The following is a 19,078-nucleotide window of genomic DNA, read 5'->3' as shown; positions in this document are numbered from 1 at the left end:
AACTTCTCAACTATTCTTCAATATTCTGAAAGAAACAACTGACAATCTAGAAGTCTATACTCAACAAAATCACCCTTCAAGAATTAAAATCCATAAGAATAACATATATCAGGAGGGTAAATGGAAAAAATGACTTTAGGGTCTATAAATTATCCAGGAGAAGACTTAAGATATTGATTAATTTTAAAATTGTAAAAGTTAAGAACACATATTGTTGTTTTGGGAATAGTATTAAAAGTATAGAAACTGTGTGTAACTTATAAACTAATGGTGGTAGTGGTGGTGAATGAATAGAATAATAACAAATCCAGAAGAATGCAAGAAAAAAGTAACAAAATAGTTAGCCAATATAAAAAGAATAAAGGAGGCCAGAATATCCACTCTTCAAGCAAAAAATCAAAACCTCATGTCACTAAATATTCAAGGCAATCCTCAGAAAAGCAGAAAAGAGTTAGTTGACTAAACAGGGCCTCAGGACTGTGATATCATCATTTCTTAAATTTCATCTGTGTGGGGAAAAATACTCAACAAGCAAAATATTTACCATCATTCTGGTGGCTGTCACTTGGCATCTCCCTTCTTGTCACTTCCTGCATCTAAAAGAAGTTTGAAAGTTTAGAAAGAAGGACATATACCAGCATTCAGACATAAGCTCATTAGACGAGGGGTTCAGAGTACTTTCCTATTAGCAAGGATGTTCATCCATGGAAGCAGAGAAACCATCCTTCAAGGAAAGGTCAAGCCTATTTTAAAAACAGTCAGAATACAGGAGATGCCAGAGTTTCTTTGAAGCAGGTAAGGAGACTCCTTGAAAATATAAAATATCTTAGAAGATAAAGGACATTCCAAAAGGTGAAATACTATATTTTCTCTGCTTCAGATAACTCAGCATAGAAATTAGATGAGGCCACTTTTTCTTTTTTTCCCCTCTATTTAAAGGATTCCCATATTTATTTTACCTTTTGGTAAAGCTGAGTATCAACCACAGGAACTAATAGAAGTTTTAACAGACTGGAAATTAATCTTAAGCATAACTAGGTAAGGGCTAAAGCAAAAAAAAGAAGCCACCTAAGGTTTGGTTTCAAAAAAAGGTTCTTGAAGTATATTTAGTGTCTTTTTGGTAACCAGGCAGAGAAAGAAGTTCCACTTCCTTGTTTGTTAAACTAAAAGGATTACAGCAATTTCCTTTTCCTCTCCAAGAAGAGAGGTTTGTTTTTTTTTTTTTAATCTAAGAAGTTCTAACTTTAAATGTAGATTGGAGTATCCTTTTCTCCATTTCCTTATATTTTTAAAAATGGTAAGAGTGATTTTTTTCTAAGTCACCCAAGTAGAATCTTTAAGAACAAGGAAATCAATTAAGTGCTTTATTTAAAATTATTATTTAATAATAACAATAATATAATAATAATTTTAATCATAATTATTATTTCTTTTTAAAATAAAATATTGTATACTCAAACTGAAAAAAAATCTTACTAACTTTAATAGTACAGTCTTGATCATCCAAATTGTACATGATTCAGAGTCTTTGCTTCTTTTCCCTCTGGTTATTTTCTACAATTTCATTGCTCATACAAATTTATCAAAGAAAAGGCAAAGGGAGAAGTTGAACATACAGTAGTCAATTCTGCTCTTTGTATCATATTCACTCCCACAATAAATCTTATATAATGGTTGCATGACTTTTTCTCGTCAAAATTTTCACTAAAAACTTGTTATTTTTAATTCTTCCCAAGTTTTGCATTATTTCATCCTTCCCATTGTCCATCACTCCTGTGCCGTCTTCACCCCTTAACTTTTGTTTCTTTTTTTTTTTTTTTCCTGTTACATGGAAGAAGCAGCTCTGGGAAAGCCACTCCTGAAATGGAAGACTCTATAATTAAAAGGTAAAGGTAGAAAATGTTAAGAGGCAACCAGAACAGGAGATGGAGAAATTGGATAGAGAGGAGAAATTTTATGACCAGCCTAAAGATATAACAGTTGCATCCTGTTTGAGAACTAAAATACCTGGAATAAAATGTACTAAAGTTTCATACATAAATATATAACATTTGATAACAGGTTAGTGAGAATAAAGAAAATGGAGATTGAAATTAATAGAGAAAAGTATTCTACACCCTGTCTTGCCATTCTCTTTTAGAGGATCCAAAGTGCCTTTTTTCAAACAAGGCCTCTTAGGCCTTCATAAATAACTCAGTGAGAGTCCACTGAATTACTAGTATTAATCATTGGTTAGTCAACTGATCAGTAGGGGAGTGAATACATTACCTGTGGCCCCAGTGGGAAAGTGTCTGATTTCTGACCTGGTATACCATTGCCCTGGGTTGCAGGAGTGCTGGTTAGGGAATCCTTTATTTCCCGGTTGGGAAAGGGAATAAAAAGTCCTTTGTTTGAGTCTGTGTTAAAAGAAAAAGAATACAATGAAGCTCTGACTGGACTTTAAAGGCGAGGATGTCCTATAGAAAGATACTGGAGGAAGGGTAAGTGCTAGTTCTGTTGTCAACACTTGAACACCAATTCAACAATCTCCAGCTACAGGAAGAGATGCTGGGAACAGACTTTGGGATTACACTTCACAGCATTCTAATCAGTAGTCTGCACTGATTCACCATTTCAAACCAGCCTCCTTCTGCCTTGATTTCCTCATTTGTAAAAAGAGAACACCTAATCAGGATCTATTTCATGGAGAGTATTTCTAAATCCTAAGGTCATCCAATGTTTTTTAAAACCATGATTAGGGAAATAACTTTAAAAATAAAAAGAAACCCAAAACTCAATCCTATTCATGGCACCTGGAAACTGATATTAAGAATAATCAATTAGGAATTCTGTTAGGTTGTAACATTTGTACAAAAGTGTTTTTCATATCTCCCCTCTTTTTTTTTGTACCAGGGATTGACCCCAGGGGTGCTTAACCACTGATACACTTTTTCTTTTTTTGAGACAGGATGTTACTAAGTTTCTGAGGCTGGCCTCAAACTTGTGATCCTACACTCACAGCCTCCTGAGTTGCTGAGATTACAGGCTTATACCACCATGCCTAGAGACTTTTTGCATATCCTTATTTTTAAATATTTTTTTTAGTTGTTGATGGACTTCTATTTATTTATATGTACTGAGAATTGAAACCAGTGTCTCACACATGCTAGGCAAGTGCTCTACCACTGAGCCACAACCCCAGCCCAGTTTTTTGCACATCCTTAATCAATACTTTTAGTTGTAGGATTCTGGGATCTGGGGTTTTATGGGGGAACTTGGATGAAAAAAAATGTTTTGCATTTGTTTAGGGAAATTCTCTCTGGCAATATTGTGCAAGAATTAAGATAGTTTCAAAGGCTTGTGTCTCCTTCAAACAATGTGCTGTTCTGCTACTTTCTGTTCTCAATCTCTGGCAACAGAAAGCTACTAAGAAAAGTGAATGTGAGTGAGCAACAGCATGAATAAAACTAGCCTCCTGGGAACCAGCCATTGGGTCCCTTTGGGGCTCTAAGATGCTTCCTATTTCTGCGTTGCCTTGAACTGAAATGTCCTATTGTAAGCACAAAATACTCTTCCACCATTGGACTTTACAGAACTGTTCTCAAAATAACAAAAGCTCTTAAACTTTGTTTGCTGGTCCCTATTGCAGTAATACTGCAGAAAAAAAACAAACCAAAAAAAAACAAGGTGAATAAAAGCTGCTGGTTGTAACCTGAATCCCTGCAGAAAAGGCAAATGTGGTCAGTAGGCTGTAATTTGGGTTCAGGCTCCTTTCACAAGCCTCCAAAGGTGTCCAAGGCCCTGCTCCACCCTTCTCTTCTTCCTCCAACACTTGTGTTCCTGTCCATATTCACAGGTTCTTTTTTTTTTTCCTTCAACATATTTCTTGGTTCAATCAAATCCCCGACAGTCCAAACTCTTTGGTAAGTGCTACCACTACACCTTTTCCTGTGTTTTAGCTGTCACCTAAATCCGGATGACCCTAGATTGAAATTTCTTAACTCTGATGTCTCTTTTGATGTCCATATCTACATTTATTGATTAGTCCCAAAGAGTGCCCCACAGAGGCACAAATACAAATTCAGTATTTTCTGAACCAAACTCACTGTCTTTCTTCCCCAAATATTCCTTCTGGTGCCTTCCCAATCTTTGGCATTGGCATTCTTACTGAATCCCTCAAGACAGAAACTTATTCTGAAATAACAAGTGTTGGCGAGGATGTGGGGGAAAAGGCATACTCATACATTGCTGGAGGGACTGCGAACTGGTACAACCAATCTGGAAAGCACTATGGAGGTTCCTTAGAAAACTTGGAATGGAATCACCATTTGACCCAGCTATCCCATTCCTTGGTCTGTACCCAAAGAATATAGTATAGCATACTATAGTAATGCAGCCACATCAATGTTTGTAGCAGCTCAATTCACAATTGCTAAACTGTGGAAGCAACCTAAATGCCCCTCAATAGATGAAGGGATAAAGAAACTGTGGTACATACACACAATGGAATATTACTCAGCATTAAAAGACAATAAAATTATGGCATTTGCAGGTAAATGAATGGAGTTGGAGAATATCATGTATAAGTGAAGTAAGCCAATTCCAAAAAACCAAAGGCTGAATGTTCTCTGTGATAAGTGGATACTGATCCATAATGGGGGAGGGCATGGGGAAAATGAAGGAACTTTCAATGGACAAAGAGGTGGAAGGGGAGGGGAGGGGTATGGGGGCAGGAAAGATGGTGGAATGTGATGGACATTATTACCCTAGGTACATGTATGACTGCACATATAGTGTGATGCTACATCGTGTACAATCAGAGAAATGAAAAGTTGTGCTGCAATTGTCTACAAAATGCACTCTGCTGTCATATATACCTAATTAAAATAAATAAATAAATTTTAAAAATAAAAAAATCTTATTCTGGAACTCTCAGTTGAAATTTCAATCAATTATCAAGATCTATAGATGAATCTTTTTCATGGGGGGAGCTTTATTTTAATTGAAATACAATTGAAATATTATTCCTTTCATTTTATTTATTTTTTATTTTTTTGGCAGAACTAGGGATCAAACTCAGGGTCTTGTGCATGCTAGGTAAGCATTGAACTACCTTCCCAGCCCCACTTTTACCCTTTTAAAGAGAACAATTCAGGAGCTGGGATTGTGGCCCAGTGGTAAAATGCTTGTCTCACACAAATGAGGTACTGGATTTGATCCTCAGCACCACATAAAAATAAGTAAATAAGGGGCTGAGGCTGGGGTTCAGTGGTAGCGCACTTGCCCAGAATGTATGAGGCACTGGGTTCGATTCTCAGCACCACGTATAAATAAATAAAATAAAATAAAGATCAACAACTAATATATATATATATATATATATATATATATATATATATATATATATATATATATATATAAAGGTATTGTGTCCATCTACAACTAAAAATTCAGGGGGTCTTAGTGTATTCACAAAATTGTACCACCATCATCTCATTTTAGAACATTTCATCACCCCCAGGAGAAATCCCATGGCTATCACTGCCAGTTTTCCTCTCCCTGCCATCTTCTGGAAACTATCAATATACTTCCCATCTCTATGTATTGGCCTATTCTAGATATTTCATATAAATGGAATCATACAAATATGGCCTTTTTTGTGTCTGGCTTCTTTCACTTAACATGATGTTTCCTTTTTTTTTTAAATTTATTTTTTAGTTTTCGGCAGACACAACATCTTTATTTGTATGTGGTGCTGAGGATCGAACCCAGGGCCTTGCACATGTTAGGCAAGCCCTCTACCACTGAGCCACAATCCTAGCACCAGCATGATGTTTTCAAGATACACTTTATATCATGTATTAGTACTTCATTCCTTCTCATGGTTGAATAATATTCCTTATATGGTATACCACATTTTGTTTACCCCTTCACTAGTCAATGGACTTTTTGCTATTATGAATAATGCTGTTTTCATTCTTGTACAAATGTTTGTATAGACATAGGTTTCTATTTCACATGAGTATGTGAAATAGAAAGAAGTAGTAGAATTGCTGGGTCAAATGGTAACTGTGTTTAACTTTTTGAGAAACTGAAACTGTTTTCCAAAGCAGCTGTACAATTTTACATTCCCATCAGCAATGTATGAAGGCTCTGATTCCTCCACATCCTTGCTTTCAGTTCTCTCCTTTTGATTATAGTCATCCTAGTGTGTGTGAAGTGAAATCTTATTGTGGTTTTGATTTGTATTTCCCTGATGGCTAATGGTGTTGAATATTTCATGTGCTTGTTGGACAGTTGCATATCTTCTCTGGAGAAATGTCTATTCCAATCTTTTGCCTACATTTTAATTAAGTTGCTTGACTTTTCGTTATTGAGTCCTAAAATTTCTTCACGTAGGCCAGGCATATGGCAATCCCAGTGACTTGGGAGGCTGAGGCAGGAAGATCACAAGGCCAGCCTCAGCAACTTAGTGAAACCCTGTTTCAAAATAAAAAATAAAAGGGGTTGGGGGTGTAGTTCAGTGTAGAGCACCCCTGGGTTCAATATCTAGTATTGCAAAAAAAATTTTTAAATAAATACTAGACCCTTGCTAGATGTACAATTTGCAAATATTTCTTCCTACTTTGTGAGTTGTCTTTCCACTTTCTTGGTAGTATCTTTTGATATGCAAATTTTTAATTTTGAAATCTAACTTATCTGTTTTTGTTTTTTATTTGTTTGGGTTTGGGGTGTCATAGCCAAGATATAGATCACTCTTGAAAATAGAAAATCTGGTACTATGTCACCATTATGACTAAGTATGTCATATACAGCAATCAAGAAAAAAAAAGCAATTTGTACACTTAGGTAATTTTTTTTCTTGTCTTATACTCCAGTACATTTTCTTTTTTTCAGACATAAGCTATGTCCAGCACTTAATTCCAAGGCACATGTAATTATGACATTATTATGCAGCCCAGGTTTTTACACCCATATAATCAAGGTGACAGGATCATATTGGCTTGTTAATGCTGATATATGGGCAAAGAACTAATAGTTGGCTACTTCAACTACCAGTAATCACAGCTGGGCAAGGCTCTGCTTCACATTTGACCAAAGACATAGCAATCCACGGGAAGTAGAAACAGAAATGCACTGCCCAGATCACCATCAGGGAAGGACTTGTTTCCTAGCTCTGGGAGGGCACTTCAGCTATTTGCTGTTCAGGGTCTATGCCAGCTCCAGAGAATCGCCTCCTGATGTCATGCCCTTTCACAAAGAGTCCACTTTCCGTGACAAAGCTAGGCAGGATACAAAGGCTCAGTCATTTAAGCCTGGTAGGGGACATTCAGAGGGTCAGTTTTTATTTCAGAGCTTTCTTTCTTCTCAACCCTCTTGATTCCCCTTCTTCTTAGTGTTGATCTGAAAAGAATATCTTGTGCCCTGGATTCAACTGAGATGAATTTTTAAGAGCAGAAATAATTTGTCTTTCACTAATTTCTAAAGTAAATGAAACCTGAGCCACTTCCTTTGAACAACTAATAACCAATAAAAATGTAATCCTCAACTTTTAAAATATTATATGTAATAACTGTTGAAGATATGATAACCACAAAAGGAAATTAGTATTTTTACCACCATGAACAGACTTCCATGAACACTAACCTCAATAATTTTGTGTTTTTCCTCCTTAAATAACTGTTATATTTTTTATTCAGAAATTCAATTTTTCTGAAGCTGGACTCTAGCAAAACAGAGTAAGTAAAAATATTTAATGTTTTGTCTCCAGGCTTTCTTTTTATATTCTCAAGGATTTAACCAACCTGTGCTTCCTCATTTGCAGTTCCACTACTACTGCACCACTCAGGACAGGTCCTTCTTGGACTGCTACTTGGACTGCTGACTCCAATTCCTGCCCATCTGACTGAATTTAGCTTGAGCTATATTTTTACTTCACACATCATGCTTCCTCTCTAAAACATCTTTAATTGTTACCCATTTTCAAGGGAGCAAAATGAACATGATTAGTACAGGGGCTTTTTGCAACTTGGCCTTAGCACCAGCCACAAGGTGAGTCAATTTCTTAATATGTATGCCTGGATTTGATAATTCTTTTCTCTACATTGACTGCCCTTTCCCCTCAATTATGTCCACTGAGTGCCTAACTTAAGTGTCTCCCCTCTTGGGAAGCCTTTTCTCGGGTCCCCAGTCAGTACTAACTGCTGTTGCCTCTTTCACACAGCTCTGTGTCTGCTACTGTCTCAGTCTGATTTGTGACCTAATTAGCTGTGATAAATTGCTCTGTATTGGAGTATATGAAGATTTGACACTATTGTGTCATTTCCTTATCTGCCAACCTCCTAACAGTATTTTTTGCAGTAAATATACACTTCTTTGCTAAATTGCTCTCCTTTCCACTAGGGTAGAGACTATCCACCTGTGGGAGGCCGCCATGTCATGTGACCCGCATTCTTCCTCTCCTGATTGATTGGTTGAGGCACTGTCGGTCACTTCCAGTGATCTGGCCACTTTCAAGTGGCTGTAGACGGTAGCCCCAATCTTGAGAGTAGTAAAAATGTATCAAAAGTGTCTTCATGCATAGGCATGCCTTCTTGAAGCCCCATGGGTGGAGCTACGCTCCCCTATTCCTAAAGGTGATATTAACCCTTTGCCCTGTTTGGGATAAAATGTTCCATGGAAACACCCTTTGTGTGTCCCCTTCTCTTACTCTGCCTTTGGGTGTGGCCTTCCTAGATGTCAGTCAACCTGCTGACAGCAGACATCATGAAGTTAGACTCAGCTCCTTGAAACCTGACCTCTTGCCTCATTTGAATGACTTCTCAATAAAAGGGGTCAGCGCGAACTCGAGCTCTTTCCCTCTTTCTGCAGACCTTTAAGGTTGGAGGAGCTGTCACAGGACTTCCAAAGAAAAAGGTATATCTGTCTCTTGTGTGGTTATTTTGTGCAGCCCATTTCCCCTGGAGTGATCCTGAGTGTTTTTGTCGCTGGGAACGCGACATCCACCCCCCCCCATTCACTACCTCCCTCATAGAAACACTACCCTCCCTATAACAGTTCTAGACTGCCAACATCTGATTCAAATTTGAGAGAGAAATGAACTTCTTTCTTGTTTAACCCACTATTTTGGGAGGTCTCTGCAGATCCAAGTTGACTTTTATCTAGCTAAAACTCTATCATAACTAAACCGAGATGATGAGAATCAACAGGGTGAACTGGATTACAGTAAAGACACATCTGCTAGGCCTAGGAATGAACATTGGGGTATTGTAGTGAAATTTTCTTTGCTTTTTTAAAATAAGAGATTCATGAAATCGGTATACTTTAGATGTGACTTAATTTATTTATTGAGGTGCTGGGGGATTGAACCCAGGCTTCTTGCATTCTAAGTAGGCACTCTATTTCTGAGCTATATACCCTCAGGTGATTTTAATTGAAGGTGAAAAGATTGCTTACAAAATAAGTAGATTCCCTTTCAATTCCCAGAGTCCATGTGTAGTATATACCTATATCTATGGGATAGATGTACATTATCTTTACTAAAGCATTCTTTATTTTCCATAATCTGATCTTCTACCCAATACAAACCCTCTACCCCAACCACACCATCACCAACTTCTTCATGACCTTCATTATCATATTCATGCAGCTGTTCACGCCACTCCTACTAACCAGAATGGGCTACTCCTTCTCCCTTCAGGCCATCCCACAACTCCACAGTTTTTAAGTTCTGATGCCATTGTGTCCACAACTGCCCCAAAGTCTTTCCCCACTGTCCCAGCACATTTGAGTTTCTATAGCATGTCATCATCCCTAACTTTGTTTCTCAAGCTCAAAATTTTTTGAGGTATTGGGGATTGAATCCAGGGGTGCTTACTAAGCTATCTCCAGCCCCTTTAAAAAAAAATTTATTTTGAAACAGATTCTTCCTAAATTGCCCGGACTTGGGGCTGGGGATGTGGCTCAAGTGGTAACGCGCTCACCTAGCATGCGTGAGGCACTGAGTTCGGTTCTCAGCACCTCATAAAAATAAAGATGTTGTGTCCACCTAAAACTAAAAAATAAATATAATAAATAAATAAATAAATAAATAAATAAATTGCCCGGACTGGCCTTGAACTTGGGATCCTCCTGCTTCAGGCTCCCAAGTTGCTGGGATTATAGGCGTGCACCATTGTACCTGGCTAAGAATCCAGTTTGAGAAACTGCAATGTAAGAAACTAATCTCAGTATATAATGACATCTTATGGACTATATAGGAAGGCATTTGGACATTTTTTTTTTACAAAGCTCTTACCACAAAATCCAGCAATTTTGTTCTTTGGTAGTTATCCAAATAAACTGAAAACTTATATCCACACAAAAATCTACAAAAGATGCTTATAGCGCATTTATTCATAATTGCCAAAACTTGGAGGCAACCAAGTTGGATAAGTAAACTGTGATACATTCAGACAGTGAGCTACTATTCAGCACTAAAGAAATAGCTCAACCCATGAAAAGACACAGGAAAAACAAGAACATTTATTGCTGAATGAAAGAAGCCGATCTGAAAAGGTTACATGCCATATGATTCTAAGTATATGACATTCTGGAAAAGGCAAAATGATGGAGATAGTAAAAAAATGAGTGGTTGTCGGGTTAGGGGAGGAAGGGATAAACAGGTGAACACACTGGATTCTTAGGGCAGTGAAATACCAACTGTATAATACTACAATGGTGGATATATGTCATTAGACACTTGTTAAAACCAACAGAATGCACAACAGCAAGAGTGAACCATAATGTTTTGAGTAGGTTCATCTAATTGTAATAAATGTACTAACTTAGTGCAGGATGTTAATGATGGAGGACTTTATGCATGTGGAGGGTGGTATATGGAAACTCAATCCTCTGCTCAATTTTTCTATGAATTTAAACTTAAAAATAAGGTCTATTTTGAAAATAGCAGTGTATTACTGTAAAAGAACTTTTTTGACTTAACACCTTTTCAATTCTTTCATAATTATCAAATAAAACACAAAAATTGAGGGGTCTTCTGAGATGTATCTCTAGACTAGGGGTCCATGGTCCTGAGTGTAAGGATCTATACCATTTGACATTTTCATATATACACCCATAATTGTTACTTAGCTCTTTCATGTTTGTATCATTTTTTCTAATGATGTTACAAATGCTTCAAGAAATGTTTCTTTTTCTATTTTCAAAGTATATGTTTCAGAAGATAAGTTATAATTTTATAAAAATAGGAAATATCTTTTAGTTGAGGAATAAAAAAATTTCACTAAAATGGAAAGACTTTGAGCTGAGTCACAAAGAAAGGGTAGGATTAGATTAAAGCCTTCCAGAAAGATGGCATTAACTTAGGGTGAGAGGAGGGAGAAAGGAGGGAATATGTGGGAGGAGGGAGTGGTATGGTTTCATTAGAGAATTGGACATTGTAATAGAGAAATAGGAGATGATATTTTAGGTTAGGAGAAGAAATAACTTCAGAGTTTAGGGAAACTTTGTATGCCAGGCTAAATGGTTTAGACTTAATGTGGTAGTTGAGTGGGAACCACTGAGGTTTTTGACTAGGTAAGTATAATTAATTATCACAGGTGTATTTTAAGAGAATTAATCTGGCAGCAATATATAAAATGAATAGAAGGAAAAAGGAGACTGGGAGGATTTTGATGGTACATGGATGGGAGTTGGTATCTCAGCTCTGCCAGTTAGTGTATTACTAGAAAAGTTATCTCAGATCCTCTGTCAAACCTTTCAAACCACCTTTAAGGTTGGAAGGATTAAATGAGATCATGGACAGTACCTGGGCCAGAGTTTTACTTTCAGTGAATGATAACAATTAAGGATACTGAAAGGTATAAATATTCCCTGGGGCTGTAGAGGAACAACAACATCAAACATCAATATAAGCCAGGCATAGTGATGTTTGCCTGTAATCTCAGGTACTTGGGACTCTGAGGCAGAAGGATTGCAAGTTTGAGGTCAGCCTTAGCAATTTAGCAAAATCATGTCTCAAAATCAAATTTTAAAAAGGACCAGGCATGGGGGCTGGGGTTGTGGCTTAGCAGTAGAGCATTTGCCCAGCATATGCAGGGTGCTGGGTTCAATCCTCAGCACCACATAAAATTAAATAAATAAATAAATAAAATAAAGGTATTGTGTCATATCTCTTTCTCTCTCTCTCTCTCTCTCTCTCTCTCTCTCTCTATATATATATATATATATATATATATATATATATATATATACATATATATATAGGCATGGACTTCAGTGGTACAGCCCTTGCGTGGCATGGTAGAGCACTTTCCTGGGGTCAATCCCCAGAAACACACACACACACACACACACACAGACACAAATAAATAAATAAAGAAAGAACAGAAAAGCAACCAAACCAACAAACCCCAACATAATTCTGAGCTATAGTATAGTAGTAGAGGAGCTGTTAAGGATGGGGAGAGAGGTTCATTTGTCTTTTGTTTTTTTAAGGGTACATATTTAGCTTGAGGGGCTGAAAAGTTATAGATGGGAATTCCAAGTGTATGTTACTCATTGATCAACAGAGATGACAGAATGGTACAAAGAGATACCTGTACCAGGTTACAAAGCTAAACTATTTTTTAAAAATCATATAAAAAATCTTTTTTCCCACATTTATTTATTGGTGTGTTATAGTTGTACATATGGATGGGATTTCTTGTTACATATTTGTACATGCATACAATGTAACTATATAATTTGGCCAATATCACTTCCCAGTACTTCTCCCCTCCCTCTACACTTCCACCCCTTAGGCTCTTTCCTTATCACCCTTTGATTTTAGGGGATCTTTCTTTTTCCTCTCTAGCCTCTGCATATGAGAGAAAACATATGATCCTTGACCTTCTGAATTTAACTTAATTCACTTAACATGATGATCTCTAGTTCTATCTACTTTCCTACAAATACCATAATTTAATATTTATTTTTGGATGAATAAAATTTTCCATTGGGTATATATACTACATTTCTTTTTTTGATAAAAGGGTAATATATTTTTTAAAATATAATAATACAAAAGTTGAGATGGCAGAACTAAGACCCTAACTATCATATGAATATCTGTAAATAAGTTAATCTTACTAATTGAAAAGATGCCAGGTTGGATTACAAATAAAATTTAATTATATTCTGTATGCAAGTACATATTTTAAAAAAGAGATTCTGAAAGCTTAAAGTAAAAAAATGACAAATATATATCAAGAAAATTCAAAGAAAAAGAGCCTAAGTGCTGCAATTCTCAACAGACAAGTTGTTAGAGGAGATCAACTTTATAATGGAAAATACACCCACTATCTTTAAAGGCTTGTGCATGGAATAACACAATATCAACATTCATAATGTAAATTGACAAAAGTAAAACAATCTACCATCCTAAGAGGAAAACTAAATTCTTCCATCTCAGTATATGACAGATCAAGTAGCCAAAAGTTATTACTAAAAAAAAACACAGATGAAGAAAAGATAAATACTGTGGATCTGAACATTATTTATCAAACTCAAAATACAGAAAGCAGAGACAGAATATTAAAATATCTATGAAATCAATAAAAATACCCAGCAAATTACAGAAAGTAGAAAAAGTAAGAGAAGTTTATTTCCAAACACAAGGTAATAAAATGAAATTAATAATAAAATTTAAAGGGGTAAAAGCTCCATTTTAAAAAGTTATTTCAATCTATTGAAATATGCCACATTTTCTTTATCCATTCATCCATTGAAGGACAGACACCTAGGGCGGATTCCATAGTTTAGCTATTGTGAATTGTATTGTTATAAACTTGGGTATGTGTGTATCACTGTAGTAAGATGACTTTAATTCTTCAAGATAAATACTGATGAGTAGTTAGACTAGTATTTTAAATATGAGAAAATATAAATAAAAATTTATTTACTTATAAATCAACTTCTGAAAATAGATTTGATCAATACGGACAAAAAGTAGAGAAAGAGCAGGAGAGCTGAAGACATAGCCCAGGTATGCTTATTTTGGGGATGTGGAAAGAGAGGAGACTTTGAAAGAGTCAAAGTTTATGTGGTAAGGAGAACAGGAGGAAGATCCAAGATAGTAGGCGTTCTCTGCCCTTTCAAAATGCTTGTTAGAAGAACACTGTTTTGAACAAGAGAGTCAGTGGGAGCTGTTTTCCAGGAGAGCTTTCTCTTAGCCTGTGGCATGACCATCAACATGGCATAACCACTTTAATCATATTGGATTACCAACAGTGCTCTCAGGCCACCTTCCCCAGGGATCTAGTACAAATACAATTTGCAGTGGAAAACAAAGCTATTTAATGCCTCAAAGTAAGAAAACAAGTTTATATCAAAAAAATCCAGGCAACAGCTGGTACTTTCAAGAACCTTCAGAAATAGGCTATCTAGTAAAGCAGTTGTTATTAGTAGAGATTGTGCACTTTAAGACATTTTAGCTCACAGAATGAGTCTGTGCTAATGACACAAAATGACAAAAATGGAGTCTAATTCAGCTCATACTGAATATTAAAAGGGATAGTAAAATTATGTTTCAAAGTATTTTTCTGTCTAGAAATGGATCTATAAATGGTAGAAAAAGTACCCAGAAAAAGTACTAAGCTGTACACCAAATGCTGATAATGGGGAAATCTATATAACAAAGTAAAACTGGGATTCTCATTAGAAGTAGGCTTAAGGAAAAAAAAAAAGAAATAGGCTTATGAGTAATTAAAGTGTTGTTCTCAGGCACTTCGGTATTTGTCAAAATTATTTTTAAAAATTGCATCCATTTTTAAATAAAAATGCTATTTAAAAAGAAATAAAGCAACCTATAGTTCCATCAATCATATATACTGAAACAGCCAAGAAAGAAAAGGTAAAAATCATACTTCAATATAGTTTATTTCACTATAAAATACTGTAAAAATGACTTACCAATAAATGTCTACATGGGTAAATAAGTCAGGAAAATAAAATATTGTAGGTTGTGAATTGAAAACTATTAATATCTAGACTACAGAGCCAATTTATTAAATTATTGCTGAGATTTTAGAAAATCTACTGGGTTTTAGACTTTATATATAATTCAATAGGTCTTTCAAAAGGACAAAGACCTGAGACAGAAGAAAGTTAAAGGTTATCTTACTTAACTGATGAGGAAGCCAGGTTAATTCACAAGGATGCACTGAATACAATTTATCTGTTGGAAAGCCTTCTCCTTGCCTATGGCAGGACCATTAATGTGGCATAACAACTTTAATCACATTGGATTACCAATAGTGCTTACAGATATATAGCATGAACACAAGAGATTCTGCAGCTGGGAAGGTTCTTGGTTGGGGAGCCCAGGAGGCCCAGGGTATCACTTGCACAGACACAGATGAGTCACAAATCTGACTAATGAAATCGATCACCTTGGCATGGGGATGGGCAACATAATTTTAGGGTGTTCTAATGATGTAAAATATATAAATGAAATTGAACTCTTTTACTACAGCTTGTGCTTTGAAGGGTTTTGGGTTACATCTACTCAACAGAGTCTTTCTGGAATTGAAAGGAAGAAGGAAAAATACAGTCAATAAATCTTGTGTTTGGTATGGCAATATGTAAATCAATGGATGTGTAACTGATATGATTCTGCAATCTGTATATGGGGTAAAAATGGGAGCTCATAACCCACTTGAATCAAATTGTGAAATATGATATATCAAGAACTATGTAATGTTTTGAACAGCCAACAATAAAAAATTAAAAAAAAAAAAAAAAAAAGACATTTAGGGGATGAGGAATACAATTACATCATAGTTAGGATGATAATTACTCAGGGAGAAAAGAGGAATTCAAATAAAGTATGGGACACATTCGGTCTGGGGTATCTTCAATTACATTGGCTGTTTTTTTCTTGAAAGTTGAGAATAAACACAATGCCACTTTATTATTTCCATATATTTTGATTTATGAAATATTTTCTAATGCTTAATTATTAAAATAAAAAGCTATTAAAAAAAAAAAAAAAAAAAAATCTTGTGTTTGTTTCAGATCTATGCTCTCTCAACTACTTTGTCTTCTTCCAATTCAAGATTGGCTATGACAGCTGAAACAACTAATATCCTAATCATTTTATGATCACAGAGAGAAAGTTTACCTGTTTCAATTCTTGTGTCAACATCAGTATTGACTTTTGATGCAGAGCCCTCATCTGTCACACAGTTTTTAATTGTCTTCTCCCTAGAGCTGTCACATAGAAGAATTTATTTGAAACTCAAAAGAAAGCTTTTAAGATCACCAGTCCATGCTATTTAGAAAACATTAGTTCATGGTGGTCAGATTTTTTCCCCCAGATTCTTTACAAATATCTCAGAGTTAAAGTCATGATTTTTTAAAAGTCATAATTTTTAAAAAGTCATAATATTTATACTGGGAATGATGAGAGAGAAAGACACTATCATTCAGAAAATTTAGAACTTACTTTGTTCTCTTGACAGAAACTTAAGTCTGAATGAGAGAGTAGGATGTTTCCTTTTTAATTATTTAAAACACTTATAGTTAAGACACATTAAGGAAGATTCTGCTGCTAAGAATTATAGTGGAGACAACTATAGCCATTAGTTAGAAAAATAGATAAAAAAGGCAAATGTTTGCACTTGATTGAGGTAGATACCTTGGGAAGTGGAAGCACAGGAAGCCTAGACTATGTGCCAGGCTCTTTAAACTCACTATCTCATTCAATCATAAAATCCTACCTACTAGTATTAACCCCATTTTATAGGTGGGGGAATAGATATTCAGAGAGTCTTAAAAAGACTTCACCCAAGATTGAAGAGCTTGTATGATATTAACACTGAGCATAGAGTAACATTTTACATCTGGTGTAGCAATTACCTATATGGTACCTAAACAGATAAATGATGAGATTAATTATTTGTCTTACTAGAAAGTTTATTCAATTATACATTAATTCATCTCTGTTTTCCCAGTGCATTTAAAATAGGAATCAGTATACAAACTATATCTATACAAATAATTTTTAGAAACATTCTATTTCTGTCTACAGCAAAGTAAATTTTCTTTATGTAAATTAACCTCAATAAACCTGATTTTTTTAAAAATAGGGAACAAAGGAAAGATAGGAAACTAAGGATGTTCTTTGAGGGTTACACTATAAAACATATAGATCAGAGCAGAAATAGGCAAAGTGACTAAAAAAGATGATGGTAGTCCAAGAGGCCTTGACTTCATTCATTCATCATTCAATAAATGATTTCTTAGCACATTCTATGTGCTAGGCACTGTCATAGGCACCACAGACACTTCAATAAATGTGACCAACAAGTCCTCAGGCTCATGAAGCATATGTTCTATTAAGGGGTAAATACAATTAAAAAAAATAAACAAAAAACTTATTCTGGAGAAGAATGGAAGAATAATGTTGAGATACATTCACAATATCTTGTTAAATTAAAAATGGTATGTATAGGAAGCAAATTACTATAAAATAAATGCATATATATTTATATGCACAGAACACATACACATATATACCTGAGTAAAAGGATATTTATATAATAGTCTTATTTCTGGATGATGGGATTATGAGTTACTTATTTTTGTTTCTCATAGGTTTTTCCTGTACTTTCCAAATTCTCAAAAATAAGCATGTATTACTTTTGTCATCAGAAAAAATACCAATATTTACAACTACATGTATCTATAGTACACAGATGACTAAAACGAATATGCCTACATGTACACAAAATATTAATAATAGTTAACTCTCAGTGGTAGGATATAGTGATTTTTCCAGTATACCTGTAGGTGTTATTTAAATTGTAATTATTTATTTAATTTTCACTTAAAATTATAAAGCTAACTTTTTAAAGAATGGGTTTTGAGATAGAAGATATGGTACCTTCTTTTTATGGAATTTTAGTAGCAATAAATGAAAATATCTACCATTCAGAGACAGCCTCAAGGTCTGTTTATTTTTTGTTTTGTGGAGAAATACTTTCCTTTTCTTCTTTTGACAATTTTTTTTTCTCTAGCAGTCTTGCCCATGGTAATTTAAATCTCCTTATTCAATAGAAAAATACCATGTGCTTCTTGATAATTCTATCAAGAAAAAGAGTTGCTAAGCATTTATGGAGAGAAGTCATCTCATAGTGTTCCTATCTGTAAGCTGTGAACAACAACACTGGAGATTTTAAAAGTATATCCAAAGCACACCTAGCAATTCAAGAAAGCAGGAATGAACCCACTAGGGCAAGTCTCATCAGATAAATCTCAGGATGCTGAAAAGACTTTGATTCCAGATCTAAGTAGTCACAACTTGTGGGAGATTTCTGCTGGAAAATAAAGAAAATTGAAATTCACTATGACCTATGTCCAGAAGCAAACTAGAATGTTGTTTGTTTGTTTTTATAGAGAATTTTCTTACCTTTTTTCCACCTCTAAGAGGAAATTTTCACTGTTCCCCAACTGACTAAAATGCAGCTTGGCAGCTTTCCTCTCACTGTCACGAACAGTACGATCATCTGGAGGCAAAAACCGTGGTCTGAGCATGTTTATTTTTTGGAGTAAAGAGTAGTGGGTCAGAAAACCTTATTTACATAGGAAAAACTAAAGACCAGCCTCATATTTGTGTGTTAGAGACAGGTCACAACAAATACTATTGTGTTGTCACTGGAGAAAGCAGTAACTCAGGGAGACTACAGGGATGCCATAGCAACAACTGCCACATAGGGTAACTACCCCTTCAGAAAAGTGGAGCTTACACAGCAAACAATCTCATGTTAAGACTGAAAGTTAGACCATTTTCTGAAAGAGTTCACTTAGTTTCCCTACAATGATTTTCCCAGGAACATGTAAAATCAAATTTTACATCAATAAGAAATGTAAACTTAATAATAAAATTATAAGAAAATGCAAACCAGCTCATTCAAAGGGATATTTCTTATTCCTTGCCAACTGAGTCTCAAAGAATTATTAGTTTTCTACTGCTAATACAGTTGAAAAGTTAGGGCACCTGGAAAAACAAGTATCAACCTGGAAATTTTATGTTGAGAAGGAAGTAGTGGTGAAACCA

The 19,078-nt window shown here is 35.2% G+C and overlaps 1 protein-coding gene across 4 annotated transcripts in view; it reads right to left on the bottom strand.

Moving 5' to 3' along the window:
• Lrrc36 (leucine rich repeat containing 36) overlaps positions 1-18,664 on the bottom strand; it is a 36,341-nt gene extending 17,677 nt beyond the window's left edge. For 3 of the 4 annotated variants that reach the window (XM_058575987.1, XM_046435293.2, XM_058575985.1), the window contains exons 1-4: positions 18,431-18,664; positions 16,142-16,230; positions 2,269-2,396; positions 545-596 (exon numbers count right to left, since the gene is read on the bottom strand). In XM_058575987.1, coding sequence (XP_058431970.1) covers positions 545-596; positions 2,269-2,396; positions 16,142-16,230; positions 18,431-18,555 — 394 coding nt within the window. In that variant the 5' untranslated portion in view covers positions 18,556-18,664. Of the gene's footprint in view, positions 1-544; positions 597-959; positions 1,247-2,268; positions 2,397-16,141; positions 16,231-18,430 lie in introns of those variants that run through there. The other variant, XM_058575986.1, reaches the window with a different exon arrangement.
• Positions 18,665-19,078: the final 414 nt, after the last annotated feature.

Source organism: Marmota monax, unplaced genomic scaffold, assembly GCF_021218885.2.
Source record: "Marmota monax isolate L192 unplaced genomic scaffold, Marmota_monax_Labrador192_F-V1.1 WCK01_AAM20220418_F8-fsc00024, whole genome shotgun sequence".
NCBI classification, from domain to species: Eukaryota; Metazoa; Chordata; class Mammalia; order Rodentia; family Sciuridae; genus Marmota; species Marmota monax.
This window is presented reverse-complemented; position numbering and strand designations above follow the sequence as displayed.